The sequence below is a fragment of the Taeniopygia guttata genome, chromosome 11 (assembly GCF_048771995.1).
Source record: "Taeniopygia guttata chromosome 11, bTaeGut7.mat, whole genome shotgun sequence".
In the NCBI taxonomy this organism is placed as follows: domain Eukaryota; kingdom Metazoa; phylum Chordata; class Aves; order Passeriformes; family Estrildidae; genus Taeniopygia; species Taeniopygia guttata.
Window position 1 is genome coordinate 13,662,704 of NC_133036.1, and position 27,027 is coordinate 13,689,730.

At 37.9% G+C, this 27,027-nt stretch overlaps 1 protein-coding gene across 1 annotated transcript in view; it reads left to right on the plus strand.

Annotated features, from left to right (window-relative positions):
• The window catches only part of ITFG1 (integrin alpha FG-GAP repeat containing 1), a 71,814-nt gene that overhangs the window by 32,514 nt on the left and 12,273 nt on the right, over positions 1-27,027 (plus strand). The window contains exons 9-14 of the mRNA XM_002194441.7: positions 3,840-3,934; positions 11,706-11,878; positions 18,449-18,599; positions 18,850-18,958; positions 21,559-21,602; positions 23,441-23,519. Coding sequence (XP_002194477.1) covers positions 3,840-3,934; positions 11,706-11,878; positions 18,449-18,599; positions 18,850-18,958; positions 21,559-21,602; positions 23,441-23,519 — 651 coding nt within the window. The remainder of the gene's footprint in view (positions 1-3,839; positions 3,935-11,705; positions 11,879-18,448; positions 18,600-18,849; positions 18,959-21,558; positions 21,603-23,440; positions 23,520-27,027) is intronic.

Genomic DNA, 27,027 nt, shown 5'->3' on the forward strand with positions numbered 1-27,027 from the left:
TACTCTTTTGAATTTGTCTTCCTATGTGAAGAAATTTAACTTCAAGATCAGAGTTTAAAACTGAAGGATGTTTATTTACATTGGGATTGAAACCAGGCATGAAGATAGGAAGTGTTTCTTGGATCCAAGGTAAATTTGTTGTTAATGAGTTAAAGCTCTTAAGTTAGCAACTTCTGAGGGTGTTTTTTGTGTGTTCTTCAAGGTCAGTAGTTTGCATTCCAGCAGGTTCTTCCAAGGTGCAATCATGTAAGGATGAAGAAGGAAATATTTTCTTTCAAAACTGAAAAAGCTTCTGTATGGATTCATTGATTTCACAGTGTCTTTGAAAAAGCTTCAGAAGTGTAGGAAACATTTTATTTCTGGTTGTAAAAGATGGATCTGTACATTGTAAGATGTGCTTTAGAAATAAAAACTGGAAAAGAAATAAGAAGTAATATGATAGAGATGAAGAATGTTGGGCTTTTTTTCTTTCGATTGCTACTTTTCTGTAATACAGTATTTGACTAATTAAGATTTTCTTAAACTCTTTTGCTACAACTCAGAAGATATTCTCGTTTCATTGATTTCCTATTTCCAGCTACATATTCAATGCTAGAGCTTTACTTGAAACCTTTTAAGTTTAGCATTTGTTCTGTCTACTCTGAGTGCCGAATTCATGTTTTTATATCTCGTCTTTGTGATCTTTAAATTCAGCTGAGCACAGAGTGTAAAACAGGAAAATAAATACCAAACAAACAAAATCCAAGGAAATCAGTCCAGTCTCTATAGTATGGCTCTCTTTATGTGAGAAACTTTTGTGGGGTGGATACAATAATAATTTGATATGTGTCAACTTAGGAATGGCCTCTCATCTTGTTTTCAGGATGTTTTTTGATAAAATTTCTTTTTAAAATAAATTTTTTTTTTTTCAAAACTGCTGTAATTTTTCAACAGATTTTTCTCTTTATCTTGAACTTTATTTTTTTAACTACTGGATTCTTAAATATCTGTTACACAGAATTGAAGAGAAATTGCAACTGAAAACATGATCTTGTAAGAGAAATTATATAAATGGATGTTTATCTTCTGGTCAAAGGAATTGAGGAAACTCTGGCCTTCCAATATGGAATATATATCATAGTATTTTCAGTTGGTGGGGATAAAGGCATGGTGTTTGATGCATATTTTCATTTATTCATTCTTTGATCATACTGAATATTTTAATCAAGTCTTGAGCTCGTAATTTATCTACAACACCTTCATGTATAAGGTGATGGCTTCATGTCTAATTATGGTTCTGTCCCTCCTGTCCTATGGATTGGTTATTCCTCAAAGCTCCCAGGGTGTTTTCATCAATGTCCTGCCCTACTGTGAACATTACCTACCCACACTATCAAACTGAGTTATTGGTATAACAGGATGAATGTTTGCACTATAAGTAGAATCAAACATTTTATATTCTCCTCCGCTCCACAGCATAATTTAAAATGAGAACATCCTTGTTCTTCTCCCTTTCTCAAACAGAGGAAGGTGGTTCTTTGTCCTTGTGTGTTATTGAAGAGCTTCTAAAATCAATTCAGACTGAAACTTTTGTAGAAATGTATTTAAAATATTAGAACTTAATTTGCATTTCATATTCAGAAAACATATCTCTGCAACTTAAATGTATTTAAAATATTAGAACTTAATTTACATTTCATATTCAAAAAACATATCTCTGCAACTTAATTCAATTTTAGCAAATACTTCAATATTCCCATGGTTTCTAATTTGCAAATTGAATGCTTTCTTCCATTTAAGTTTAGAAAAAACCTGTAGTCCAATGGCATTTTAATCTGTTAATGCAAGCAAGGATTCAAGATGGTAACATGTTTTAATTGTTTCTTGAATGCTGCAGATGGAAACCAGACACCTTCAGAAGCGGGTGCTAGTTTCAGACAGTCAGATTCAATAATTGCTATGTTGATTTCTCTGTTCAGTGGGAATTCCCTTTCCTGTCTCTTTGGATGTGAACTTACTGGATTTCTATCACCTAGGCTACTTCATATCCTAAATTCTCTATCCTGGAGAAGAGAGCTGCCATGAGGATTTTGGAGGGGTTTGGTGGTGAGGTAAAGTAATTCATGAGGCAGATGGGATGTAGGAAGCCACTAAAAGTTTGGCTTTATCACTTAGAGATATTTGGGGAAGTCTGATATTTTCATCACTCCTCCTCCCCTTATAACCCTCCTTTCCATCTCCCAACTTGCGGATGAATAAGGGAGGGACCCAGAAATGGGACTGCAGAGATACAGATGTACACACAGCCCCACAGGGAGCTCTGGCTTCACAGAACTGTGGGCTGGCAGGCTGGGAAAGCCTTTCTTATGGTGCTGGTAAAGTATGACAGGACTTCTGGGCTGGGGCCAGTACTGGACTGGAAAATGAGTAAGGGATTCAGTGACCGGCAAATGATCTGGTTTTTGCATATTATCTCAGGAGATTTCATCAAGCAATTTTACATAATCCACTTGCCTAAATAAGCTGGTTTGGATTTCTGCAAACCCAAGCAGTAGGTGTGCCTGAGACCCCTTGGTGCTGTCAGCACCTTTGTGGTTCATACAGAAATCTATTTTGTAGCATGTTCATAAGCTGCTTTTCTGAAACATCAGACCAGTAAAAATTACATTTATTGTGGGATAGCCAAGCAGCTGTCAGGGAGCCAGACTGAGAGGATGTTTGTGCCTGTAACCTGCAATATTTTATGGGTATAATATAAAATCCAGTGGTGGAAATGATTCAAGTAATTAATGTGCCAGATGAGGACCTCTGTATTTTAGCGTTCACAGTGATCACTGTGGTTATCTTGAATGAAATACTCAGCTCCTCAGAACTGTATGGGCTAAAGGGCAAGATGAAAAAGTGAATTGTTTTTATTACACTGTGAGCTTTGATTCCATGTGCTGGAAAAGTGGATTGCCTGAAATGTGCCTGAGCTGAGGGTACCATGTCATGACAAGGCAGCTGTGGTTCTGGAGGGGGTCTGGCAGCCCAGGCTCTCGATGCAGCAGTTCTTGCTGCTGTTCCTTGGCACTCGTGTTCCTCTCCCTCTGTGCCCTGCCAGCCCAGGCAGGGAGCTGCCACTGCTGGCCTGGCCCTGGGAGGAAGGCAGGGCTGCAAGGTCACCATGGCAACACGGAGATCTCTCCTGGAGTAGATAATGGACAGTAAATTATTACTTTTTTCCCCACTCGATGCTCTGCGTGTCAGAACTCTAGATGCAAATAGTCATTGCTCGTTTAAATATTAAAAGGTCATTATTCTACTAAAGGTTTTGGAAATGCATGGATTAAAGGTGCTTAAAGAACATTTTTGAAAACCTATAATTTACTCAAATTTACCTAATTCTGTAAGCCTGGGATTTATTAGCCATTCTGTTAATCAACTCTCTAGTGTTTTTTGTGTTAAGTACAGATTAAGATATTACTTGTGAACTCATGACTCTTCCTAAAGTCTTGCTGACAGCACAAGAGCTTAAAACTAGTTCAGAAAATTAAATAAGTTTTTATGGTAGACTTGTAATGGTGGATTGGTATTAAAGGTAATTTTTTTCCCAACTGAACACAGGGATTAAATTACTAAGGCCTTACTCTTTTCAGTATGTGAGTAAAATTTCAAATTCTCTCAGTATTATGGGTAAGGCAATCTTCAAACAAAAGACTCAAATTATTAGGTTAAGGATGTTGAATAGGTCTAGTTTATCTCATGTAATTTTTCACATTTAAATAAGGAGTAAATTATTCACAGCTGATTATTTCATACAAACACGGTTTCTGATTTTGCAGATACAAAGCTGACAGGCTTTTTTTTCTGTTTGATAGATGGGGATGGACAAAGTGAACATTTATTACCAGTCTGTGAAGATGAAACATGTCAAAGAAGTGCCATCTACCTAACCAAGCTGGGATTGGACCAGGTAATGTGAATTTGGAATAGGAAAGACCAAGCAAAATACTGTGTATATGAAATTATATGAAATAATAAAAATTTTCAGGCAACAAAGGAAACCTCCTCACCTGTAATTATAGAATACAAGAGACTTGTATTTATTTACTTGTGCATTCCATATCTGAAAAAAATACGGGTTTAGTGGAAGAGAGTCCTAGAATTTTTTATAATGGATAATTCTACTCAAAGAAATGATGGATGCTCCTGAAGAGTCACTTTCTGATTGTAAAACACTGCATTCGAAGCAACATAACAGTTCCAGCATGAGATGAAAAGCAAGGTTTGTGCTAAGAGCTGGAAACAAATCTAATTCAAATAAGCTTGTTTAGTTTAACTTAAGGAGTTATTTTAGAGTAAAATTACATATGCACATACATATATCGTTGAACCTGCCCACACTTCTTACCCCTAATTTCTACTTTGTCTTTGTTATTAATGGAGTAAATTTCCAGGTGGTATAGAGCACTTTTTTAGGTTGTGTATCTTTAGGACTGGGTATCTGTTAAACTGTTGGAGGGTTGTTTGTTCATGACACTACTGGCTTTCAAAGACATGGTTATAATTCATGGAATAGATTATTATATGTTCATTTATTTAAGTATGTGATCATCTGGTGTAAGTATTTATAGTGCCCTGATTTATAAAAAAGTTGCAGCATACAGTAAATTAACGAGATGTTTGTTGGATGGCTTAATAAATGTTTTACTAAATTCATATTTTGCAATGTGAACCTGAAGGCCAAGGTGACAGATAAAGTGCTTGTAGCTGACAGCAAAACCCACTGTAGGGTACTCAGAGAAAATTACAATGTGTGCCATACATGTTGCTAACCATGTTACAAATTACTGATTATTCTCTCACTGAAAAACTTTAAGTTGAATTTTGTGCTAAAAGTAACCCTCTGATCTAAAATTCAGAATTTATAGTTGAACTTGTTACAGTCTGTAGCCCAAGTCTAGAGTGTAGATTTTCTCATTTAAAGAATCAAAATTTATAGAACACAAGCTGTAGCCTACTAGTGAGGAAAATCACTCTGTGTAGGAAAGGAAAGCACAGAGCTCCCAGTCAGTGCAGGGGGGATGACTGGGATGGAACATGACATCAGAGTTTGAAATAACTCTAAATTTGGTAATTTATATCTTTTAGCCTTCCAAGCTCAGCAGCTCTGTTCTCAGAAGCCCCATTTGGCTGTGCACACTGTTTGGTTGGTTGTGGGTTGTTGGTTCCTTGTTTTGGTTTGGATTTATTTTTTTTTACATTCATCCCCCCTACACACAGAACACAGCCAATGGATTGGAGCATTGCTGGATGCTGGGGTACAGCAGAGCTTGAGTTCAGGGTCAGAGCCTTTGCACAAAGCAAGTGGATGCTCACTTTGTGATCCTTGCAGTGCTTTGCTCTGGGGAGAACCAGGCTGTGGCCACATGCTGGAACAGGGGAGTGCCAGGGCTGCTCCTTGGCCAAGGACAGCTGCACTTGAGCTCTCAGTTTATTTCCTTACTCTGTAATACAAGAATTAAAAGGCATTTGAGTTTTGCTCCTCAAGTAAACTTGAGACAAATGTTCCAAATTAAAGTAATTTCACTGTAGAAAGTGAACCCCACACAAACAGCAGGAGTAGCGGGGTCTGAGGATCCTGTTGTTCAGGGTATGTTCCCAAAAGGAAATGGTGCAGTAGTGGCAGAGGAAAGTGTGGGTCAGTTTGCATAATGTCAGAATTTTTTCAAGATAGTCTGTTATTGTAACCTGCTCTGATTCAACATTGCATGCAGCCAGTTTTTTTCATGCTTCATAAGTTAATTTTTTGACAATAAAAACTACTAGATTGAACAAACTACTTAGCCACAAATACATCATATATTTAACCTATATTTAATTTGTTTACTCAATTTAGCAATTTCACTGTGTAGCTTCAATTTGAAAAAAAATTCCAAGTGATAATGACTTTTGAGATAAAAATTAGCAGTTAAATATTGCCCCTTTATTTTAAACAGCAAAGAATCAAAAAGATTCTCACTCTGGTAGGAAAAAGTATTAAAAAGTATTTGGACTTTCACCTAGAAACGTTAAAGCAATTTTCCCTCCCTATTTTTAGAATGACTTTAATTAAAAATGACAGTATCAAATGGCATGCAATAATGACTTGTTCTGGTCTAACCTTTTAATGAATTCTATCTAGAATACTCTTTTCTTGCACTCATCTGGAAGTGATGCAGCTTTTTACTTTTGAAACTTTATCTCTTTTCTGTTCTGAAACAGTGAAAAGTATCAGTGTCTTCATTCATATGTCTTCAGCTTTTCCCATGTCTTGCATGCTTCCTTCAGGAAGAAGTCTATTCAAATATGTCAAGTCTTTTATTTATTTGGAAGTAAAATGTTTCATTTCACTGAATTTGGTCATTGTGAGGTCAGATGATAAGCTTTGACTAAATCAGTTACTCTTAATGAGAAATTATAAACATAAACTTTGTGGTAACAGACTGACATAGATTCTGTTTACCAATCACTTTACAGTTTGATGGAAACAATAAGGAGCTCTTGTAGTGGGCAGAATGTGTTTCAACAAGGGGATGGTATCCCTTGTGCAACTGGTGGGGAATCTGTGGGAAACGGAGAAATTGCAAGTCTATTACTGAAAAAACAGAAGACATTGTATCTCTATTGTCTTTTTTCAGTTTTTGTGGCTTATTTTTTAATTAAGCATGTAGCAACAAATTCTTGTTTTCAAAATTCCTTTTTCTTTTTTTGAGAAATTGATCTCAAATCTGAAAGATCTCAAACGAGATGACAATCTTATAAAAAATACTTTGCCTGCTGGGCTGTTTCTGTCTTTCCTGCTTATTTGCTGTAGCATTTGATAAAACCAAATGAGAAACAGTTACTGCAGTTCCATGAATAGTGTGTGATGCTGTGGGATGAAATGCATAAAAGTAAAAATACACATCTGTACAATTAGTGGCTCTAAAACTTACACTGAGGAGAGGCGGGCAATGGCATGTCAGGTTTTGGAGTTGTTCCAGTAAGATCCTGTCTGTCAGGATATTTCTCATGATGTCATTGGGCCCAACTGGATGGCTACTGGAAAGCCAGGCCAAGCTAGGAGAATTATTTCAAGGATAACCTTTCATCATAGGTTTTAATTTATGTGATGCTGGTTGTGGGAGGGTAAGTGTTAGGAATAGCTCAGATTCTTTTCTTTGAGGTGGTGGAGCAGAAGTAAAGGCCAACAAAATACACATGAGTGGCTTAAGGAGATACAGACCTCCTAAGGTTTTAAAGGAATGGGAATGTTTCCATAGCAACAGCAAAATTGCTGTCAGATCCAAGTGGAATCCTATAAGCTGGTTCAGATTGTGGCAGGTGTTAGGACACCTCAGACTTCTTTAAATTCACCTGCAATAGCTACAGTCTAATCTGGGAAATGTTTTGAAGTCCTTGGTACTGTTTAATGTAGGAACTCTAGATACTGTGATATTCTTAGAGATGACTAATTCTTCTTTAATTTTGCCAAGTATTCAATATGATTTTTCATTTGTTTCCTGAGGCAAACACTATTATTTCAGTCCCTTCATCTGAGAGTTTCTTTGTGGGCTTGATGATTCTTATAACCTTTTTCTGTACAATTGGAAGGTTATAGCTTTATTCCTCCTGGAAATGGAGCAGGTCTGAAGTAGAACACAGCAGTGCATCCTGCAGCAAACCCCAGTTCCTCTAGGCTAGAGAGGGAGGTGACAGCATCGATTATCAGCTGCAGTCAGTCAGTGTCAGAAGGTTTTCCTCATTCCTGTGTAACAGATTAAAGGCGGAAATGGACTCAGCTGCTGTAGTTTTTATAAATGTCATATTCTACAAGATCCTCTCATCATTTCTATGTTGCTTCTCTTTGTAAAAGCAGCTGGGGGCTGTGAGAATTGAAAACATGACTTTTACTGCTTTGGTTACTTTTTTTCTGTGGATTGTCATCTTCTGGGCTTTGAACACCATAAGTTAATGGTGTAAAGCACAGTAATTTCCTCAGCTGTTAAGGGATTCAGGTGGCCCTTGCATGCAGTGAAAGCCTAATGCATGCTGAAATCCTGCAAGTTACTTGCTGTGTGCAGTTGAACTGCAGTGCACTGAGAAGGAGCCCTGGGGAAGGGACTTGTCTTACTTCTAGTGCTGGGGCAGCTCTTTGAGGCCACTCCTGATGCTCATCTTTGGCATTCCCAGAAAATGCATTGCCCAGGAAGGGGCTACTGATTTCCCAGCTTTGTGACTTGCAGCTGGCTCCCTGCCTGTGTTCTGTGGCCTGCAAGTAGCAGCTGGCTGGGGGTGGGTTTTGTGCTTCCTGGGTTTCTGGCCATAATTTAAAAATGGACACATACTGATCCCACAGGCTGGGCTCACAGACCTGCTCACAGGCAAGAGAAGTGCCTTCACTAATGTATGGAAGAGTGAGGACTTTGTAAGAAATGAGCCCTTGACAGTGACTGCAAGGAGCTTTACATTTTTCTCAAATCCCCACATCTTTTTCAAAATGAAAATGATGTTGCTTTCACAGAGCAGGAAAGCATTCTCTTTTCTACTCCTTGAAAAAGAAATGTTTGAAGAGTTTAAAATTTCAAACATTTAAATATTTTTCCTGTATTATCCTACAAATCATTATTTGAAAGATCTAAAATATCTATATAAATGTTTTAAGTGATGTTAGCAGTGATGCTATGCAGAAGAATTCAAGAGAAAATAAGTGAATCTGATTTCTGACTGAATTTTATATGTTCATTTAAAATTTCTTTTAAATATACATTTACTCAATTTTTTGTCTTTTCTCATCTGAGCTGTGTAGGAGAAATCATATGATCAGAAAACTGGAAGAAATAGCTTGATGTGTCCTCATTATACTCTCCTTTTTCTATCTTAGAAATTAAAAATTAGTTTCAGTCTTTTCCTATTAACATAGTAACAGCAAACATGAAGCTTAAAGTAATTGTCTGGATTATCAAATACAAAATAAGTAGGAGATTTATATTGTTGGCAAACACATTTTCATTATATGTCAACTATATGTCCCAAGGCACAGGAACAATTAATTTTGCATTACATTACAAAATAGTGGAGTTTGTACTAGAAATCTACAGAAGGAATTTCACCATAAGCATGGATTATTCTGAATGTAAACTGTGAGTAAGTTACAGCTAGTGCTGGGGTGTGATCTGGTTATGCATCAAACAAGGCTGATGTTCTGGAATGTTACACAGCTATTTTTGGGAAAAGTCCCACAGCTGCTGCAGTGGCAAGGATGGATTTGCTCTGTGACATCAAAGGTGCCGATGCTTGGTAGCAATAGGTGATGTTGTGCTCACCTGTTGTTTTGTATCTCATTGTAGACCTTAGGAATGTGAAATTGCATTCTATTAATCACTCTGAATAGAGTAAAAAGAGAAACAAATTTGTATTTGTGCCTAAAAATTCATTTTTAATTTTGTCTCTTTAAGATAGTATTACCATACCTGGGAACATTTAGAAAGTATATGATGGATATAATTGGATTTTACTGCAATGACTGTGTGAATGATACCATGTGAAGTGAAAGCTATATTATATTTCATGGTTCTGATTTCAAACACTGTTTTTCAAAATTAGACTATTTTGCAATAATATTGTTTCATCTGTCTTCCACATGACAAGTGCTAAGAAATCAAACACGCTGAAAAATTTCCCTCAGAGTAAGAGTATTGTCCTTACTTTCTATTTCTTAGATTTTTGCAAAGCTTCAGCAACCACAAGTGACTAATTAGACATGTGCATGCTGTGGGGTGTGAGGGCCCAAGTGTGTTTGATGTCAGGTTTGGGGTTGCAGTGGGTGTTGCAGGTCAGGATTCAGTTCAGAGCCGTGGCACACACTGGGTTTGTGCACTGACAGGCAGGACTGCCCCAGGCTTCTCAGCCATCTCTGGGCTCCACACAGCAGCCACCTCAGTGCACTTCTGCAGGCATTTTGGGGGCTTCTCTCATCTGCCTGTGGTTGTCTGTAATCCCAAGGGAGCAGTCACAATTGCCATGTGGCAGGAATGGTTTTGACCACTGGATTGTGCAGCAAGGGAGTCCTTCCATGGCAGGATATGATACTGTCATGGGTCTTGTTCTGGTTCCTGAAAGAGTTAAATTGAGGCTTGGGTGAGAGACATGTAAGATTTTTTAAGAGCTTTTGATGTTGGTGATAGCGATCCTTTGAGATGACACCCCTCTGTCCTTTTGAAGTCATTGTCAGTTAGTTGACGTATAAAATTACTTCTGACTTTTAAAATGACATTGATGTTTTTTCTGTAGCATTGAAATGTTAACCCTGGCACTTCAGCTTCATACTCACTTGCAAAATTACCTTGATTTTAATTAAGATAAATTTTTATTTAGCACCTCGGCAGTATTTTGGAAAGTAAGTGCAGATGCATTCTATTTCTTGTCCTGGAGAAATTATACTTTGCATTTCTTTTGTAGTTTCAGTTTGATACTTTAATCTTAATTTCTTATCAAAGAGTTCAGTATCTGATGCTTCTGGGGATATAGGAGGGGAATTGAAGCTCTTGAACTTCTAAATATCCATGAATAATAAAATTGTTCAAGCTGAAATGAACCTTAGGAGATCCAGCCTTCTGCTTTAAGCAGGAGCAAACTGAATTCAGACCATGTTGTTTAGAGCTTTGTCCAGTTAGACTTTGAAAACCCCCAAGGACGAAGATCCTGCAACTTCTCAGGGCCTCGTTTGCTGTTTAATTAGATTGTTTATCTCTAGTCAGAACCTCCCTCATGTCAGTCTGACCATTTTCTCTTGCTCTTCTGCCATGTATCACAGTAGAGACCCTGGCTCCATCTCCTCAGCTGGCTCCTTGCAGGCATTGCAAGATTGCCTAAATCTTCTGTTCTCCAAACTATCCCTATGTCCTCAGCCTGCCCTCTGAGGAAATACTCAGTGCCTGACCATCTTGTTGACCCTCCTCTGAGCACACTTAGTATTCTCAAATCCTTTGTGAACTGTGGGGCACAAAACTGGACACAGAACCCAGATGCAGATGAGCAAGTGCTGTATAAAAAGCATTCCTGGGTCATCCTGAGCAGGAGCACAGGCAGCAGCTCCAGTGCAGAGCTGGTTTGCTGCCCAAGCTGCTGTGCCCAGCTTAACCCTCCCCTCCCTCAGGAGAGCTGTACCCAGCTGGGCACAGACAGGGTGTCTGTAGCTGTGTCTGTTTGCCCATGCCTTTCTAGGGCCCCACTGAATGGCCATCCTGTCCTGCAGCATATGACAGTATCCAGCAATTTGGTGTTGGCCACAAATCTCAAGAGGCTGCATCCATCCTCCAGCTTTACTGATGCCTATTGCATTGCTTTGCAATTCCAGGGAAAAAAAAATGAGACTCAGGATCTCATGGCCCTGATAGCTTGGTCTTACCTAAATTTAAAGATTACTAGAAATTCCAGGCAGGCCTGAATTTCAGTTAAGATGTTCCTGAATGTTTCCATGTTCTGGTTGTATTCTTACAACCTTAACTATATTTTCCTGTTCTGGAATAACTGAGCGCATAAAAAAATACTTCAAATTATTTTTTTCTTTTGCTGACAGAGTTAGAAAATAATCCTTACTTGGAAATGGTTAAGAATCCTGATGAAGTGGTGTCAGCTGTTTTAAATAGAACTCCATTGTTTAAATAAATAAAAATAGTTTCTTTACCTAGTTGTTCTTTTTCTTTTGTTTTATTTTACAGTGGATTCCAGTTTTGCAAGATTTTAGAAATAAAGACACAGTCTGGGGCTTTGTACCATATCAAAATGATAAATCTTCAGCAGAAATTTCATTTCCAATTACACTTCACATTGGAGATTACAATATGGATGGCTACCCTGATGCACTTGCTATATTGAAGAATACTTCTGGAAGGTAATGCAAACCTAGAAATAAAGCTGTCAAATTCATGTTCAATCATTAGTCATAAAAATTACTAACTTTAGTGCATCTCATTCATTTTATCAAGTGAGCAAGACTTTTGATCTCTGAGTGTTTCCTTTTGAACCCAAGTGTACATTTATATGCTATATTCAGAATGCATAATTGTATAGGCTCAAACTGGGATTCTAGGTGGGGAATTCCATCAGGGACTGGAATATGAGGCAGCATTTTGGGCACTCCTCCCAGAGCTCAGGGGCTGATTCTCTCCCTTTCCTTTCCCACATCATCTTCTGTAAATTCCTGACTTCAGCTGTTAGGCTGCTGAGAGCTGGGGAACCTGTTCTGTGCTGTCTCATGGAGTGAGCACTGACTGGTGACTGCTGAAAAATGCAGTCAGTAGTGGTTTGCCCTTTTTGAGAACCAGGAATTTACCACTGATTTTTGCATTGTCCAAGAGAACTGAAAGTAATCACACACACACGCAACACCCTCAAAAAAGAAACTTATAATCCTTCTTATTGAATTTTTCAGTGTCATCTTCTCATCCTCCTTTTTTTTAAATTTTTTTCTTCATTGCTTGCTTTCCCAATACTTTCTACTGCTACCATCTGGTGCTAGGTGGGAGAGGGCTTGTGGGGATGCTCTCAGGGAGCCTGTTGTACACAGAGGAGTCAGTGATCCATGTAAGAGCTGACCTGAGTAGGTGCATTCCCGAGCTGCTGGGCTCGTGCCGCCGGATAAACACAGCCGGCTGATCGGAACGGAGCAGCCTGTGGGCAGCTCTCACCTGGCACCTGGGGATGCTGCTGCTGGCATGTCCTTATCTTTACCTTGAAGTGCAGCAGCATGTTTGCATGTGAACATGCTTTTGCTTGACAGTAGGGATGATGAATAGACTTGTTTACTTGGGAGAAAAGCTGAGAGCCCCAGAGACCACGATGCCAGTGAAGCTCAGCAGAGCCAGGATGTGTGCACGTGAGTGCGGTCTGTGCTGCACAGCTGACTGCCAGCATCTGCAGAGGTGGAACATGATCTGTGCTATTGCCTTTCTCTTCATGTCATTGCTTTAAAAGGTATCTTAACCCATGCTTTGTGGAGTCTTAATGTCTTCCTCAGGTGACAAATACTTGCACTAATGCATTACAAAGCAGAATAAGTCTCTCATACAAGTGTATTTGTTACCTTCCTCTGCATGGTATTTTGAATGATCTCAGGTGCAGGTTCATAGTTTGAATGTATACTCAATATGGAAAACAAGAGAGGACCTTTCTTTGATGCTTCTGATAGTAAGAGAATTTGATGCTGAAGTCCAAGAAGTCAATTCAGGTCTTCTAGTGGTTGCCTGAACATGAGTCACCCACTGTCATTTTTGTGTTAGCATTCTTCTGATAGTGACACACCTAAAAATGACCCAGTTTGAAGAGTAGCGTGCCTGTGTTCAGCCTACATGATGTGAATCATGACAAGGCTGTGAGCAGCTGAGCTCTGTCTGTACCTCTGAGCCTTAAAATAACAGCAGAGCAGCTGTTTCTATTCAGACACGGCAGACGAGAAGGAGGTGATGCTGAACTTGCCAGGCAAAGTTAAAGCACTCAGGCCCTGAATGTCAGGTGTTTCACTCCAGACTTTCCTCAGCTGGGACTTTGCATCTTCTATTCAGCAGTCATTGAACAGAGACTGCAGACAGTCTAGAGAGCAAACCAGAACTAACCTTTCCTTTGCCAAAGTAACACAGTGACGTGGGAACTGTGAAGTTGCTGTCTTTGCTTTTGCCTAAGCCTCAGAAACCTTGTGTTTTGAGCTATCCTATCATGTGTGTCCTGGTAGCTGGCACACTTCAGAATGGTTGCATGAAGATATATGGAGTTCAGAAATGTACTTGAAGCTGTTTTAAGTCTTAGGAGCCTCTGTCCTCTGGTTGGTGTATAATTACAGCAATATAATGTAATGTAAATTCATTAAACAGTTTGTAAAAAGTTAATCCTGTAGAAGGCCAGAAGTCATCTATGTCTTGTTGCAATGAACTACTGTGATAGAGTTTTATTCTCCTTGCTTCTAAATTTGTTTGCTTATTCAATTGAGTGCATTCAAAATTATTTTTATACTTGACATCAAAGTTGAGTGACACAGTAATGTATAAGGACTGAAGGTACTGGCAGATGATATGGCAAGCTGTTAAAAAGGAGATTCAGGAAACTGAGGAATTACGGCAAAAACAGTTAAGTAACCTAAAAATCAAGAAATACATTGCACGTTAACATTGTATCTATCCAGTATTTGTGGAAAAGTAATGGAAACATGCTTTGTAGTTCAGGATGGAAGTAAGAGTCACTTTTTTTGCACTTAATATGAAATGTCACATTCAATATTAATTCATTGGTTCTTAGAGACTTAAGCAAATACTTAATTTTAAAATGTGTAACTGGGTCACTGATTGGAGATATTTAAAACAGTGTGGGAATTAAATTAAAAGCAGTCCTTAAATTAGAGCAAATTAAAATGAAAACCTTATTTAATCGATTTTAAACACTTCTGGATCAAGCTGTTTATTTCTTTTTCTGAAGCCTTTCATGCTACATCTACAGATCTAATTTCAGTGATTGATTACTGTGATTAAATGATAAAAGCATTTTTGTAAACTCTTGACCTCAATCTGTGCTATCGTTTAGGAAGCCTGGTTTCTACTTGCTGTCTCTAATGTAAAGAAATTAAAGCAGGCAGAAACCATTTGGTTCATCTGAAGATATACCAATACATGATAATGGCAGAAAAGGATTAAAATCAATTACATGCCTTCATCACAATTCAAGAAAGTACTTTCAGATCAAATCCTTACAAATCCCTACAAGAGAATGAAATAATGATACCGCAGTTGGGCATAATGTTGGTTTAGTGTCCTGCCCATGGGGCAAGTCAGGAAAATGATCAATAGTTTCAAGTATTGCCAGAACTGTTACAAGACTCTGCAGTTTCATCTCCTCCCATAACCCTTTGATTTGGAATTACACTGTGTAATGTTTTGACAGTGTGGAGACATTCCTTACCAGAAACAACAAAAAGGAATCTCACTAGGGGTTGCAGGTATTGTGGGGGACTGAACCTTTTGAGGCTTTATTAAGACTCAATAAATTCCAACAGGTACTCAATAAATTCCAACAGGTGAAGGTGCTAAATACGTTGTAGATCCTTACATATTTATCTGTTCAGTTTGAATTCTTGTAACTTCTGACTTGAGTCAAAACCTGCACATTAGAATTCCAGATCACAGGTTTTTCTTCAGGCTAGATATATAAATGAATTCTGTATTAGAAATTGTGTGTGTATATAGAATAATAATAGGTGAAGGGATTTTATCAGTAACTAGTAATTGGTTCAGCTATACCTCCCATTTTACCTAAATGAATTCATTTTTTCACATGCTGATTTTAAATTTACTCTGGTAACATTGGAATTGTAAGTACTGCATGTGAGTTTATAAGCATCTATCTCCCATCTAATTAGGTGAAAGGAATTTTGTTTAACAATTGTTTCCAATTAGACACTAGTAATTGGCATTTGCCATTGCAAATACGTAATGTAAGTCTTTCAAATGCATTTTTATTCAAAGGGAATGTTTTTCACTGGTCAAGTTGACAATACTTTATCTCTGACACGGTTGATAACAGTAAAGACTGAAACTTGGGGACAAAAAACAGCTGGATATGGAAAGTTGAATAAAAAACTTCAAAGTATGATAGACTTTTAGAAAGTTTTCTAGGTGTTCATGCTCAGTTTTAAATTAATGTATATGTATTAATCCTTTATGTGGAAGGACTTTTATGTGACCAAATTATCTCTTCCTAAATCATTATTAGTTGTCACTTGTCAGAAGGAAGGTTGGATAGAGGACTTATTTTAAATGAAGGATTTATGAGCACCTTGTAATTTAGCAAATCTAAAAAACCAGAGGCAAATTCAATTATTCTGAACATCTGGAGTAAGATAGTGGTAATTTAGATGTCCCTGGTATTACTTTAAATGCACTACCCTAAAACTGACAGCATGAGAGATGTATGAAATTAGCAGTAAATATTTAATTCTAATTGCAAAGGAATATGTTAAAATAAAACTAAGATAAGTCTTCAGTCTTTCTTTGGTGTTAAACCTTATTAAATCTCCCTTTTCTCCATAGATGACTTTGGTCAGAAGGTATCAGATTGGGATATAATGTACTTTGGAATAAAGCTGTAGGTAGTATACTATTTATCTGCAGCTGTGTATTGGTGTGAATAGCTCAGTATTGGAAATGTAAAGTGCTGCAAATGGCATGTTAAGGGCAATAGGCTGATATTAGTTCAGAATTCTTGTGCTCTCTCTTGTAGCATTGAAGCTGGGTTGTTTGGTATTGACTGTTACACATTTGTAGAGCACTTAAGCATTGATTTTTTAGACTTTACCATTACAGAAGTGTCTGTCTTTATAGGCTTTCAAGGACATTGCTTTGTCATTTTAAGGATGCAGGTGATTATCTTTGTTGCAGGAAGATTGTTTCTGATCTTCAAAAATCTTCAAAATTTTGTTCAAAATAATAGGAAGGTCATAAGCTTGCACTTATTTATTGTAGTATGTATCAGAAATGAAACATGCAAGTAGATACTTTGATTCTAAGGCTCCTTGTGTGTCACAGGCCTAAATCATAGAAGAATTCAGCTGGCAGCTCACAGGCCAAATCCAGATGTCTCCCAGGAACAACCTGAGGAGGCAGAGAACAGCAAGTTCTCTCCCCCCTGGAGAAAATCAGGGACTGGAACTTCCTGTTCCTGCAGCATGGCCTGCACAGCAACATTTCCTCCTCCCTGGCTGAAATGCAGCACCCAGGACAGGAGATGCTACGTCTATGAATTAATTAATTTCCTCTACTAGAGAGCTGTCCCACAGTGTATTTCTTGGGTCTTCAGCATCTGTTTAGGGTTTGATATTGCTTTTTTCTTCCTACTGTTTGTCTTCTGTTTCTCTGGTAGATAGAGAAGGATGAAGGAAAGTGGCATTTCCATACTCAGTGCCACTTTATTAGTGTTTTCCCTTTTTTTCAGTTGTAAGGAAAGAAAATAAAAAAATTTCCTGTAGTAAATAAACTCCTTGTGTCTATCTATTCACAAGGCTTCTAGCTTAACTTGAGTAGTGTGCAGAGTATAATGCAAATGTGAGTCTTTCACCTTTTAATTATCATCTAAGTAATTTCTGACAATTTCAAAAAATCTGAACTGAAAGAGTCTTTGTAAAAGTTTGTCCAAATTTTAAAAAGCTGTGTTGAGATGATGAAAAAGAAAAATTGAAACAAACTGCTTAGCTCAGCTTGTCACCTTACCTTGGAGTTGGCTATTCTGATATAGGTAATATATGAAATGAATGTGAGCACTTAAGAATTTCAAGTTGTGATTATGAACTCTCAGATACAGATAATGCAGCACCTTAATATTGCAGATGACCTAATTTCCTTTTGACCATACATTAATTCAGTGATTTGCCTAAGGAGAAGTGCCTGTGTGTGCCTGTGCATCCTGGATGCTGCTGAGATACAGAAGCCACCTCGCTGTCCCCACAGAGCCAGCAGCGTGTTCAGGGTCACACTGAGGACGTGGTTCTGGCTGTCGCCCTGGGCCCTGACAGCTGAGCTGCCTTTACAGAACACTGCTCTGGCTCCTGGCTCTGCCCCCAGAAGGAGAGGAGGAAACTTCATCTGTTTCCATTGCCGAGGCAATGAAGGATTTTAGCAGGCTCCCAGGATACAAACCTGCCTGAAGAGTTGGACTGGGCTTGGTAAAGTGTGAGGTTTTCCCAGTTCAGAAGCACTGATACATTATCAGGGAGAGTGGGAACCTTGTGTCTCCCACTGACGCATAGGCACCTATTGGATATTCTTTAGATGGGAGTTTTTCTACACTAGCCCTGGTACTCTGCTTGGTTTCTATGTTTCTTGTTTAGTTTTGCACCTGTCTTTATGTTACATGTCAGCAAGTGCCTAACTTGGTTTGTCTTGCCCTATTTTTACTGCACTTTAGTAGGTTGGGTTTTGTGTTTTGTATTTTGCTTGAAACAGTGGAAAACATACAAATAGAGTTTGGTTTAATCTCAAATTCGCTTAAAACATGCACTGTATAAGGAAAAAGTATTAATGGAGCTGAGATAGGAAGAAGCTGTCATGAAATAATGAAAAAGCATGGACATGTTTTAAATAGCGTTTAAGCTGACAAGACTGTGGAAGGGATTAAGAAATATGGCAGATAAATTCATTTGTAGTTTTTTCAGAATAAAGTAAGGATATATTCAGTCCTTTGACTGAATGGTTAAGTTACTCCTGTTGGTTTGGATCCATATATTTAGTGTTTTCCTTGTTATAAGTCAGGCATGACAATGACTGTAATTTTGTCTGTAGATTTTCAAGTACCCAGTGGCTGCTAGCTGAGCTTTTATTACATTTAACTCCAGAGCACTTCAACTATTTAATTGCAATATTTTTAAATTTCTGTAATTTAGACTTACCTCAAGTTGGTTTATGTATTATATATGTATGTTTTACAGCAATCAACAAGCATTTTTACTAGAAAACGTCCCATGCAATAACGTGAGCTGCAGGAGCGTGCGGCGCATGTTCAGGGTGTTCTGGGAGCTCTCGGATCTCAATCAGATCAAGGACGCCGTGGTAGCGACCTTCTTTGACATCTATGAGGATGTAAGTGCAGCTCCTCAGCCCAGCAAACAGGCTCTGGGTGTGGCTGTGCCCATCCCAGACCTTGCCTTTGCAGCTTGGATTGTCCATCTGAGCTGTGGATGGCCCTCTCCATCCCAGATTGATTTGCATTACATTCATAACGTTTGAAAGATACTAAAGTAAATTGCAAAGGTGTTAACTTTGCTGCACAGCATTTTTTCCCAAGAGTAAATAAGCACTCTAATGTAAACTTGGGATTTTTTTCCTCTAGGGAATCTTGGATATCATTGTGCTAAGCAAAGGCTACTCCAACAAGGACTTTGCTATCCATACATTGAAAAATAACTTTGAAGCAGATGCCTATTTTGTTAAAGTTATTGGTAAGTTATCAATCCATAATACAGTCACAGTGGGATATTGAAAAGGATGTGAATATTTGAGGCTTTGCATATGAAAATGTTATAGTAACGTTCTGTACCTCTGCCATAGCAAACCTGCTTTGCTGGAGTTCATATATGTGTGTGTCATGTGGGAATGATGCAGAGTTGCCTTCAAGAGGAGCTGCTTTCGTTTCAGGGACTCCTGGCATGGTGTGTTTTGTTTACAATGCATGATCTGTTCTGAGGGTCACTTTGCATCCCTGTGGGAGTCAGTTCTGTGTTTCCAGCCCAAATTCACATGGCACAAACCACACCTTACCCTGAGGCCACAGAGTGGCCATGAACATGGCCAGGGTGTGTGAAGTAATGAGAGCTGGTTTAAAAGGCTTGAGTTAAATTACAGTATTCATAATTAGGTTTTTAAACTTCATGTCCTAATGTGTTCTTCAACTGCAAAGGATTTGAGCTTTGAGCTCATTTCTTGTCTGTCTTGCTTGATTTTTTGAGAATGAGTGAAAAATGAGGCTGTATGGGAGCCTATGAAGACAAAGCTCACAAGAAACAACTAGAGGTTCACCTTCAAAAATTATATTTGCCTTCATGTTACTTAAATGCATCCAGTCCTCTAAAGCACACATTCTGCACAGCATAAGAGAGCAGAACTGCAGCTACTGCTGGGTGCTGATGCTGTTATTATTTTGTCCACAGCCTGAGCTCTGTTCTCATTGTGATAGTGTTTAATCATTTATCATGTTGGTGGAAGCCTTCTTTTAAATAATACCATTTATCTGTAGTGTAGTTCACAAAAGCATGCAGAAAATCCTCTGGGAAAATCTTACACTTCACAAAGCTGTACCAGAACTATAATTGTGTGATATTTTAATGGGAAAGGGAGTAATTTACAACATTGTTTTTTTGATTCAGTCTGTGTAAATCTCTCTTAAAAACTGGGGCAAGCCTTTTTTTAGCACCCTTTTGGGGTGTGAGTATTTTTGCATAGAAACCCGAGGAAATGAGAATTAATGAGGGTCTAAAAATATTTTTACTGTGATACAGGGGAAAGTATTTCTAACAAAATGTGCTTTGTGTGATTTAGTGTATCAATAAATGCATTGTGTTCACTTATTTGGCACATGGACAATGAGAACAGCTTTGCTCATTATAACTGATGTCAAATATACTTGGCCAGGTAATTTGTTCCAGGGTGAAACTGAACAGCAAATTTCAATGTGCCCTTTTGCATCAAAATGGGAAGAGTTGGATCCACTTGCATACTCACCTATGTTTAATAGATAAAATTAAAGCTGTAGTGTTAAAATTCTATCTGTATGTGCATATAGTCTTCAAATTCTGCTTTGCACATTTGTCTTGACTGTTCAGATATTGGGGGAGTTTGGACTGTATAAAATATTACATCTTACTGTATATAGAAATTTCAACATTTTGAAATCACAAGCAAAGAATGATAATTTAGGAGTCTTGACAATTGTTAATATTCATACACAAATTATTAGGAAACTTCCTTGACTAGAGCAGTGCCATTTCTGACTCACATAAGGAGTGATTTCTACTCAGACTGTGAACGTCTTACATGCACCTTTTGGTATTTCCCTGGTCCTAAACATTTTGTACCCTTAACTCAATGAACCCTTAAAGAAGGCAGAAAATGCTTTAAGAAACACCTGGTGCTTAGGATGACCTGCCCTCAAATCTGGTCCAAATCTTCATTTTCTGTCTGCCATGCTTGCTTTGTGAACAATAATTCATAGAGAAGTAATGTTTTTCCCTGGCTTCAGAACCTGGTGTGCATCCTCCTCCCTGCCCATAGCCATCACTGGCCTGCTGCTCAACCAAACTGTTGTCATTAGAAATCCAAATTCTGCATCAGAATGGACCTTAGATTATTATATGTGTGAGGGTTTTGTTGTTTTCTGCTAATACTCAGTGTGACAGGATGTCCCGGCTTACAGAACAGATGGCTGTCACTGTCCCTCATTTAGGTTTTTAACAGAGATTTCTGAATGTAACTGATTTTTCAAACTAGTAAGTTTCAAGCAATTAATTGGAACAAGTGTCACAGGCTTTAGATACTAATTAGCATTATATACACCTGCTTATAATACTTCTGAATTAATAGATTAAATTGGTAATGGGATTTTTGCTTGCTACAGCTTTTGTGAATTGCTTTAAACCAAGTTCCAAAATGATGCCTTGTATAGAAGGAAAAGCCTTTACCTTTTTATCAGTTAAAACAGTAAAGCTGAAACTCTGCCAGTATTTTAAATGGTTAGAAATGAAGAATAATGCATAAAATGTATCGTTCACTGTTTTAATTTGGAATTTTTCTAACTGGGATATCTGTTCTTTTGAAGCTGGTTAACCACTGAGGTGGGGTAAAACAGCGATGAATTTCTGCCAAATATACTTCCAACAGATAAGGAAATAGTATGCATTACCATAAACCACAAAGAAGATATTTATTTTCTTTATGTTTTAATGGCTACCTGACACTATCACTAGACTTCACCAGATTCCAAAGTTGGTGCTTCTGAGATGGTTTGTGAACATAAACACAACATGCTCACTTTTTGTTCTTGCAGTTCTCAGCGGCCTCTGTTCTAATGACTGTCCTCGGAAAATAACAGTAAGTGTAACTATGGTCTTGTTTAGTGTTTAGCTTCAAATAAGCTGAAGTATAATTACACCAAAAACTCTCAACATATTAAAAGAGCTATGGATTGGAAGAATATGTAATCTAAATCATGACTGGCCAGCTTCTGCTTCTGTGAGACCCATAACTCTGGGCAGCTGCTGCTCAGAGCTGGAATCAGTTGATTGTTGTTGTGCAGGAGCTTTGTTACCCCACACTGGGGGCTGGGATGTACCAGAGACAAGAGGAACTTGGGTGCCCAAACTGTGAATTGTGCCAAGTCTTGGTGGACACTTAAAAAGTCCAGGCAAAACTGACTGTGGGGTAAATCCAGCCACTTCTGGGCCAAACTCCAGCACTGGGCACAGCCAAGGAAGGAAGGGCTCTGATGATTCTGCAGACAGCCATACACATGTGGTGTTTTCTGTTTAGATTATTTTATTTGTCTCCAGAGATTTGCAACTCACTCACCAAATTACCAATTAGCAAATTGTTTAGCAATGTTCACAGTGAAAGTTGGCCTAAAAGAGGAGCTTAGAGTAATCGGAGGTAGCATAGCACTTTAGCCCTGCAAAAGTTTCACATTTAATTTTGACTTGTAAATAGAAAAAATGCTTCAAATGGGGTTAACCTTTGCTTCAAGCCTATTTTGAGACATGGGGTTTTAATTTCTGTTATAAAATAATGAGGTTTGATAGTATCATTAACTTAATTGCAAAAATTGAGGGTTTAAAAAGCAAATTTTCACAGCAGATGTTGGTGGAAATTTCATTATCAAGATCCCTGATACACTATTGTCTCCCTTGTAATAGGAGTTTTCTGACAGAAAGTAACATAAGGTGCATTTTGCCAGAGTACAGCTATGTGGCACCAAAAAAAATTTAAATTTCACCTTATTCACTCATCTTTCATAGATCTGCATTAACATCACCTTTATGGTCTCCTTAGTTTTCATTCTAATCAGTTATTATTTTCAGGCTTTGATCTCATCTGTCATCATTATCACTTGCTCTTGTGGTTTAAACTTACTACTTTTTGAGGCATGGTGTGAAGCATGTCATCATCTCTTTTGGTGTTCCTTCTGTAACTTACTTGAAAGCTCTATATTGGGTTTGATGTCCTAATATCAGCTTGAATTCACCACTAGGAAGAAAAAAAAAAAAAAGAAAAATTCCTTTAAAATCTGTTCCTGTAGTTGTCTCCCATCTTCTGCCTTCCCATCCTTTTTTACTTAGGTGCATTTCTTATGGTTCATCACTCAGTAATGCACAACTTCCTTGGATGTTTGTTATATTTTTCCTCATGACTGTACTTTGATGTTTCGGTACATTTTCTTCCTCAAAAATGTTCTTTAAAATAGATACCAATACTTGACAAGTAACTATTCAATCACTTCCATGAATTAAATGAAACACTGCTAGGTAATGATTAAAAAGATGAAATTTGTGTAGTATTTTTCAATTCAGAAATACCATCAAGATAGTGCATTCTCTTGGTATCAAATGAGTTCTGCTTTTTCAGAACATGCAATTATTTCTCTGAATTTTTAGGGGGTTTTTACTTTATTATAGCTTCCAAAGAAACATTAAACCTTTTGCCAGAGGACTGAATAGTATCACTTTCTTCATGAGAAACTAAACATTACTTAGCCAACTGATTACTGTGATTTTGAAAATTGATTTCCACATAATGCTATGACTAAAACAGGTGCAATATTTTGAAGTTAAAATATAAAAAATAAATTCCTAATGTAAAAACATTTTTCTTCAGTTTGCTGTTTTTCTTTTCCTAAAATGTTGCCTGCCTTTTTCTTTGGCTTTTATCCCTTGTAGCCCTTTGGAGTTAATCAGCCTGGTCCTTACATCATGTACACCACTGTAGATGCAAATGGGTACCTGAAAAATGGGTCAGGTAAGAAAATTCACTGTGGGAAATACCCAAGGCACAGTCTGTCTGTGTTTGTGCTTCTCAGTAACCTAATGACTTGGAAAGATGGCAGAGGGGAATGGGAATGGTTTCAATGGTGCCTTCAGTTTACAATGCCAAACCCCCTAATGTTCTCTTCCTTCTTCACAGATTGCATTTTTATTACAAAGATTGCAATTGCATTATTTTTTCATTTGTCCTGTGCCAGTTAGGTTTGAACAGTTGGCTGTAGCAAAACATTGTTGGGTAAAATATCATCAGTTTGTGAAAAAGCATAGGCTTCTAATTGCTTCCTAAGCAATTATGTATTAAGAAACAGCAGTGGCCTTGAAATACCTAAATAGAATCCTAGTAGCCAGGTGACGAAGGATCAGGATAATATTCAGGACACACAGGATGTATTTGTCTGGAGTTGCTCACTACAACTGGCAGCTAACAAAATGCAATGCTGAGTAGCCTGAGGAAGCTGGGGAGGGAATGCCCGTGTCCTTTCAGCTAATGCAGGAACTACAGGGAACCAATCCTTAGGAAACAGGGTCAGAATGAAGGGGAAGGAGTGCTTGCTGCCACTGGTATTGGAACTAAAGCTTTAATGGCCTGAGATAGTGCAGCTGCCACAGTTTGCAGGAGTCCAAAAGCAAAGCAACCAAAGAGAGAATCATCCATTAGGCTGTGGTCCAGGCAGTGCTGGATGTTAGAATATCCTGGGGTTTATGCTTCCTTTCTAGATGTGTACTGGTGGCTCCTAGAAAACACAGGAGACTGTACAAAGTGGTTTATTAGTGTCATTTATGACTGGTAATCTTAGGACTATAATGGACTCATTTCTTGCTTAGGCAAAAATCCCAAACTCATAAGCTGAACATGATCAGTAAGTGCAGTCAACTGTAGCTGTCACTCCAATCTCATTTAAAATTGAATTCAGATCTTTAAAAAATGGTTCCAGTAGTTCACTGGTAAGATTATATTCTGTGTAACACTAACTTAAAAGCAATAATTTAGGGGGGAAATGTTGACATGTTAAGGTTCTGAGTCAATCTGAATCACTGGCAATGCTCTCACCATGAGTAGTGTGCTCAGGACTGTTAATTCCAACTGGGAAAAATTAAGGAGAAAGATGCCCTGAAATACAAACCAGATAGCTACAAAAACATTTCTTGATATTCTAGCATTTCTGTGTTTGTACATGCTTAAATAAAGACATTTTTCCAACTCTGTGTCATGGAACAATGCACATATCTTACAAATGTGTGGAATAAAACTAGCTTAAAATTTGGGCCTATTTAATGTATCATTTTCCTGTTTTTTTTTTTCTGTTTCTCTCTTCCAAGAACAAAAGCAAATGCATTTTTCTTAAACATTTTCTTTAGGGTTTCCTGAGTTTGGTTGGTTGTGGCTTTGTTGGCTTTTTGTTTGCATTTCTAGAAGAATTGCCCCCCTCAAACACAATGTTTTACTATTTACTCTAAGAAACAGTTATCAAATGTGATTTAATACTGCTATATTCCCTTCACAGCTACCATATTTACAATAATAAAAACCTAACAGAGTCCAGGCATGATGAATTTCCCTTTCTGTTCTGACATTAGGAAATAACAGTAATGAATTCCAAGTGTATTTATGACCCTAGCAGCATTGCTACAGGGAATTTTCTAATGCTGTCTTTGATCAGTTTCTCAACACTAATAAGTTAATAGATTTTTTTGAGTATGTATAATTCCTGCAAGAACTTTTGAAAGTCATGTTTTTTTGAGGGCATTGCATTATGTTTGTAAGAGGTTTTCTTCTCTTGCAAATGTTATATGTAAGATTCAGTAAATGTTCTAACAAGAATTACTGGCCTGTACAGGCTGTTTTGTGGAAAAACAGCCCATTACATCACAATCCTCTTCTCTTTGACTATTAGGACATCACCAGGCTATATCAAGATGCATATCAAATGATATCATCATCATTTTTGTGCCATGTGTAAACCTACAAAACATCTTCCCCACATTAAGCTTTTATTCGTATAGCATCCATATGCTATTTTAAAACTAATTTTCATCAACTTATTTGCCTTCCAGTATAATCCATATTTGAAGCTTTTAATTATCTGAAAGGAGTAATGAGCTAACCAAAATGTTATAATAATTAATCCCTTTCCCAAGAAATAACAGGAGTAAAAACATAGTTCTTTTTCTGATGAAAAGGAAACTCAGCATTTCTTTCCATGTCCCCCTCCAAAGTCAGCTGCTGTTATTTATTGCCTTTGTGGCTGTGCTCAGTGGGGGAGCAGTTGTTGGCTGGACCACTGCGACCAATCACCTTAAGTTATCCCTCCAGCCCTGAGCTTAAGTAAATCAAAGTACTCAAAGCCATGGCCCTCACTGTCTTTCTCCTAAATTCTGCAGGACTTCAGTTTTGAGCTATGGCATCTTTCATGTAGGCAATATTCATGCAAAGACTAAAATAAAAAGGCCCATATGGCTGTCCTTATCTAATTCATTTTAAGGTTCTTTGATCTGCCAAGCCTTAACTGCAGGAAATTTGCATAATTATGAGAGTTTTCTTAAAAACATTGTTAGAATTGTTCTGTCTCCTATTAACATTCCAGTATGTTGTTAAAAGATAGCAGAATAATAATTAGCATGTATTCTGTGCTTTTACTTTCACATTGCTCAATCCACTTGTAGTCGTACAAGAAATACTGTTAAATTAGCTGCAAGGAGCAGCAATTGCCAACATGGGTATTAGAATGGAGAAGTTCTGGGCCTTACATCTGCAGTTAATACCTCCACAGACCTTCTCTTCCTGAGAGGAAAAGCAGCTGCAAAAACTTCTTCAAATATTTAAGGAATTTCATGCTTGAGGTCAGACCAGGTCCAGTGTAAATCTGGGAGAAGTACACCCACTCAAATTTAAGTCATGCTTTCTGATCCATGTCCTGCAACCTGCCTTCTCCCTTTTCTTTTGGAGTTATTATTTTTAAGGCTATCCCATAGTTAAGTGTGAGTGTCAGCCAGGATTTTCAGCTCTATATATACATTTCTAGGCTTTTATTGGGAGAATGTCTTCTGTGTTTCAGCCTGTGCTATGCACATCTGAATTTTCTCTCCTGAAGTAAAAATATGCTGATAGAGTTTGAAATAAATAGACTAGTGCTTGCAGCTTGTTTCTACCAAACATATAAATTCTGTGGGCCAGGAACAAGTGGCAGTAAATATCTCAGGTTTCCTCAAAGCTCCATATCCAGAGGAAGATAAGAGTAGCTTCACTGAATGGCTGATATGGATCAAGTCATAATTTGTTTAAGCATCTGTATGAGTGAAGCTGTGTGGGCTGATGGCCTCTGCAGCCCTCTTTCCAGAGCTCTTTCATTTTGCTGCTTTTGCTTTGTTTTGTTTTAAACCTTCCACAGCAGAATGACCTTTCACATGCTGTGAAGTCGTGCCCTTCTGGTTTTTTGAAATCTGCTTACTCTTCCCTGTTGTTGCATTGAGTTCTCCTGCTG